Source organism: Myxocyprinus asiaticus, chromosome 17 (genome assembly GCF_019703515.2).
Source record: "Myxocyprinus asiaticus isolate MX2 ecotype Aquarium Trade chromosome 17, UBuf_Myxa_2, whole genome shotgun sequence".
NCBI classification, from domain to species: Eukaryota; Metazoa; Chordata; class Actinopteri; order Cypriniformes; family Catostomidae; genus Myxocyprinus; species Myxocyprinus asiaticus.
Window position 1 is genome coordinate 43,481,305 of NC_059360.1, and position 5,752 is coordinate 43,487,056.

At 39.4% G+C, this 5,752-nt stretch overlaps 1 protein-coding gene across 1 annotated transcript; it reads left to right on the forward strand.

Annotated features, from left to right (window-relative positions):
• The first annotated feature begins 581 nt into the window (after positions 1-581).
• Positions 582-2,333, forward strand: LOC127455498 (somatostatin receptor type 1-like). Its single transcript, XM_051723451.1, has one exon. It carries the CDS (start codon positions 851-853, stop codon positions 1,949-1,951), a length of 1,101 nt encoding a protein of 366 aa, XP_051579411.1. The 5' UTR covers positions 582-850; the 3' UTR covers positions 1,952-2,333.
• The last annotated feature ends 3,419 nt before the right edge of the window (positions 2,334-5,752 follow it).

Sequence of the window (5,752 nt, forward strand, 5' to 3'; positions counted from 1 at the left end):
TGATTCCTAACATTTTCTGTTTAAAGTTATCCAATTTTACAACTTTGTTGCCATGACAATGTAATGCCATAAACCGTCAATCAACCATAAAAAGGATGGTTTAAACAACTTTACAGCTCAAATAATACACAAGTTTTAACTGAAGAATTAATGTAAGTGCTTTTATAAAATTAAAGATTCACATTTCTGCATTTAAACCCTCAAAAAAACTGCCTCCTTTCACTTCTATTGTAAGTGCATCACTGTAACCACGATTGTTTTTTTGTTTTTGGAGAAATACTATTGAGGGTCAGATACTACTGACCCTCATTAAATCGACTTCTGTGACCTATAGGTCAGTTTTAATTAACTGCTCTAAAATTAAATTTCCACCTCATTTACTTTTATTGCCCCCACATTTGAAGATGTTAATTTTTTAAAATCCAATTAAAAACAAAGGTTCCTCACAAACACACACTCTTAATTACAATTATAATTATAAACCTTTCGGTTTCAATTTGAGTGCTTTTAAAGGTCAAAGCAAAATAAAGATGTCTGAATAGCCATTCACAGCTTTTTTTTATTCCAAAAAATACAGTACCTGTTTTGCATTTCTAATTATAGTGACATAGAAAAGAAGGTCTAGTTGTCGTCAAGAAACTATTAGCATTAAACATTAGGACTCGAGCAGCGTCATTTTGCGCGTCTGACGTCTGTGAATGTGATGCATGTGTCTGTGGAGTATCTGTCCAAGGTGCTGAAACCGCCGCGCAGCGTATAGCAGCAACGCGATGCGCTTTCTGGAGTCTTACCGCATCATTTAAGCTCATATAAATACTTTTTAACCGAAGGAGACCAAAACAGTGTCGGAATGCTGCCCAACGACACCTTTAGAAACCTGGAGGATGGTTTATATCTATTAAACTCCTCCAACGAGACGCATAGCGGGGATTCTCACGGCACCAGCGCGATCTTTATATCCTTCATCTATTCCGTGGTGTGTCTGGTGGGACTCTGTGGGAACTCGATGGTGATTTATGTCATTTTCAGGTATGCAAAGATGAAAACTGCAACTAACATTTACATTTTAAACTTGGCGATCGCGGATGAGTTACTCATGTTGAGCGTACCCTTCTTGGTGACCTCTTCTTTACTTCACCACTGGCCCTTTGGATCTCTGCTGTGCCGTTTGGTTCTGAGCGTCGATGCTATAAACATGTTCACCAGCATATACTGTCTCACTGTGTTGAGTATTGATAGATACATCTCCGTCGTGCACCCCATCAAAGCCGCCCGTTACCGGAGACCCACCATCGCCAAAATAGTCAACTTGGGGGTCTGGATGTTCTCCATCCTGGTCATCTTACCCATCATTATCTTCTCCACTACTGCACCCAATTCTGATGGGTCGGTGGCATGCAACATGCAGATGCCCGAACCTGAACGGCAATGGATGGCTGTATTTGTGATTTATGCTTTTCTAATGGGCTTTCTATTTCCTGTCATTGCCATATGCATGTGCTACATCCTCATTATAGTGAAAATGCGGGTGGTTGCGTTGAAAGCGGGTTGGCAGCAACGCAAAAAGTCGGAGAGGAAGATTACGTTGATGGTGATGATGGTGGTAACTGTGTTTGTGATCTGTTGGATGCCCTTTCACATCATGCAGCTGGTTAGTGTATTTGTTCAGCAGCATAATGCCACTCTCAGTCAGCTGGCTGTGATTTTAGGATATGCCAACAGCTGTGCCAACCCCATCCTGTACGGATTCCTATCGGACAACTTCAGACGCTCGTTCCAGAGGATTTTATGCCTCCGATGGTGGGATAACGCCACGGAGGAGCCCATAGATTACTATGCCACAGCTCTGAAGAGTCGAGGATATAGTGCGGACGAATTTCAGCAGGATAATCTGGAATCGGACAGCACTTACAGAAATGGCACATGTACATCTAGAACTACAACACTGTAGGACAGTATAACACCATAAAAAAAATACTTGATTTGTTATATGTTGTCATTGAAGTATATGCTATTTTATTGTTTTTCGTTAATATGTTTGGGTAACACTTTAGATGAACTTTCGTAATGACATTAATAAAAAAATTTCGATTACATAACACTTGATCAGTAGTTAATGTACATTCAAACACTTACGTATAATGCCATTGTCGATTCATTTACTTTTATATTGGCCTAGCATATATTCATATTTGAATGTGCATTATCTTTTTAATATGTTCAGAGACCAAAGCTTTGACATTTATGATTTTTTTATTTTTCTCCTTGAAAGTGTTTTGAGGAAGCCACTGATTATTTAAAAAATAAATAAATAAATAAATAATAAAAAAAAATCTAATTTTTTTTAGACTATGTTGTTTTGGGGGTGAATTTTGTGTGACTTTGGCAAACAATGGCAGTCAATGGGAAAACCTTTTTAAGCATATATTGGGGTGAATTTTTCGTTACTTCAGCAAGCTGTGAGATTCAATATGCAATTTTTATTGTTGTTTTGATACTGTTGTGAGCGTCAGCAACTGTTTTTTTTTTTTTTTTTTTGCTTTTTTTTCAATTAAAAAATTGGTAGACCTATTATTTAATTGCTTTAAAGAAAAACTGCAGTAAAGTTGAATAAAACGAATGAAAATGAACAACTTCATCCTCTGTATATTATTATGTGATACAAATAGTTTAGCATTTCCTCAAGGAAATACAAGTACTTGCAAGGCGACAAAGCGTTTAAGTTTCATGTTTCGGTTTTAGACTTGTAAAAAAGATTCTGTATATATATATATATATATATATATAAAAAAGAAATGCTGAATCAGAGCTGCTTTGCCAGACCACAATTCCGTATGCAAATGTATTACGCGGCTCTCTGGAATACTCGATTCGGATTGGTCAATCTTTTCATCAGGGAAGTAGTGATTTTTCAGCGGTCATCCGGGTATTGTGAATCATCTTTCCTAGGTCTATCACTCTGCAATACCCTATGGAAGTAAGTTATTAAATAATTTAGACTAAAGTCAATATGTCATATTTATTTGGCAAGTAATACTGTAATAAGTGGTATAATGAGCAGTCAGACATAATTTTTCACAATATAAACACCAACAGAACTCTGAGGCAAACCAGAAGCTGAATTCAGCTCAGTGGTTTTCTTTCTTCTCACATGAACGTAATTTTATCGTTATAATTTCATGTCCATTTATTGACTTTGGTAACTAGCCCTGTAATAAGCATTATAATTTACAGTTAGCCTTCAAGAAAGAAGATCATTCTGAATTGTTTCTAATAGTTCTTTTGATCTGGTACAGTGAGCAGCTGTATTTGAAAGATTCAATTCGAAAAAGTTTTTAATTTGAATATATATATATGTATGTATACATTTTATTCAATATTATTTTCAATATTTTTTCAAGAAATTTCAATAGGCCTACAGAGCTGCCTTGCAAGCTCTGTAATAATTGGTCAATGTGAAGGTTATGAAAGTTCACCAAACCTAAAATGTTTACTTCTGTGTTTTTGCTGATGCAGGGAATATGTCTATTACACCTCTTCTTTGTGTGATTTATTGCACCCATGTTGAGTCTACCATTTTTTATTAATGATTTTATTTATTTATTTTCACCCCAATTTGCAATGCCCTATTCCCAATGCGCTCTAAGTCCTCATGGTGGCGTAGTGACTCATCTCAATCCAGGTGGCAGAGGACGAATCTCAGTTACCTCCGCGTCTGAGACCGTCAATCCATGCATCTTATCACATGGCTTCTTGTGCAAATTACCGCGAACACCTAGCGCGTGTGGATGCTTCACGCTATTCTCCGCGGCATCTACGCACAACTCACCACGCACCCCACCGAGAGCGAGAACCACATTATAGCGACCACGAGGAGGTTAACCCAAGGTGACTCTACCCACCCTAGCAACCAGGCCAGTTGGTTGCTTAGAAAGCCTGACTGGAGTCACTCAGCATGCCCTGGATTCGAACTTGCGACTCCAGGTGTGATAGTCAGCGTTTTTACTTGCTGAGATACCCAGGCCCCCTAATTTATTTATTTATTTGTTATACTTTTAATTTATGTATTTATTTATTTTGAAATATTCACAAAAACAAACTTAAATAGGCTGACATGATCATATTTTTCTATGTTAAAGCTGCTGAAAGTGATTTCTTTGCCACTAGTGGTACAAAATGGATATTATTGCAAAATAATAATCTCCAAACAGGTTTCCCAAACATTTCACTGTATTCCATTGTTCGTTCAAATGGTAGTCCAGCCTCAAACTTATGCTATTGTTGGGCCTCATGTATTCAGATAGAAGACAAAGGCAGGCCTAACACAGTCGTAAAAACCTAACTCAAGCCCCCACATTCCAAGTCGTAAATTATACTGATAAAAATCGCGCCAAAATCAAACAAAGGGAGTCCAAAACAGACTACAAATCCCGTGAAGCCTTGCTCACTAAAGGATCGAACTCTCAACTCGTATTGGATGAGGCACACAACAGAACGTCCCTCAAACATGACATCATCAGGAGTTGAAATACCTCTGAAATGCTTCCGGAATTTGCTTCCAGCAACTTTGTTTGCAGTGTGTAGACGCAGCTCATCGCTGCTCTCAGGTGCAACCTCGTGGCACAAGGAAGTAACATCCGACTTGAAACTGTGGCCATACAATCTCCATCTCACTGGACGAGTTGAGAAAACTCTGTGTTCAACCGAACACTCTAGGAGTGGAGACCGCCGAGCAATCCACATCTTCATCCGTTTGCCTGCAGAAGTGAAGAGATTAAAGATTTCTCTTCCATCTTCAATCAAGTCGACATTTCTGAGTTCTCCGCCAGCCCGCCGAGAATCAACATCCGTGCCGCCCACCGACAGAGCGAGGAAACGGTCTCCCATCATCACCCGAGCCTCAAGGAACCGGGTCGGAGTTAAAGGACGGAGGAAAACACATTCTACCTGTGTCCTCATGCGATTCAAGTAAGAGGTTTACGTCTGGGCAGAGATAGAATATTATAGTGTGTTATTCTTGTGTTTCAAGGTTTTTTGCTTGTACAGTTTACGGACCACAATGTCCGCTCATTATTAATACTCAGGATATTAATTATCACGAATTTGTTTTGCTGTATTGTGGTCCAACCAAATTGGACTGTTGTGCAATTTCGCCATCGCGGGTGAGAAAGGTAAACTGAGTTCATCCATTAAAGAGTCACAGAACACGGGACTGTTTACGAGCCGTCCGCCACGTCTCTGAGCGATGAACTAACAGCTGCTTTCTCTCCCACGATCGCGAAATCGGCTTTAGGGCCGTCACTTCTCTCTCTCTCGTACTAACCACACACACATACACACACACACACACTCACACTCATACACACGCACGCGACCCCTCGCAAACATTCTGGCACACATTTTTGGCTCCTAGATAGCTGAATGCTAAAGCCCAGCTTTGTCCCTAAGCTATCGTACAAGCGAATACACGCGGTAACTGGTAGACGCCATTGACTGGTTTCTCTCCGCCCCCATTCGCGGTCATATTCTCTGGCCGGCAGTCTCGCGTGACATACTCTCCACGAGAGTCACGTCCGCCATTTTGTGCGCGTCCCTCCTTACACATACACACTGTCACACACACACACCTTATGTGTTATAGGATTATTTTAGTTTCCATATCTAATCATATCACTGTTTAGTTTGTAGTTGGAAGTTGGAAGTTTATTGACTGCATTGTATTAATTATTAATTGATATTACTGCATAAATAA

Bases quoted from the DNA above. Each gene is read 5' to 3' on its own strand.
- LOC127455498 (XM_051723451.1), top strand. From the start codon at position 851: ATGCTGCCCAACGACACCTTTAGAAACCTGGAGGATGGTTTATATCTA.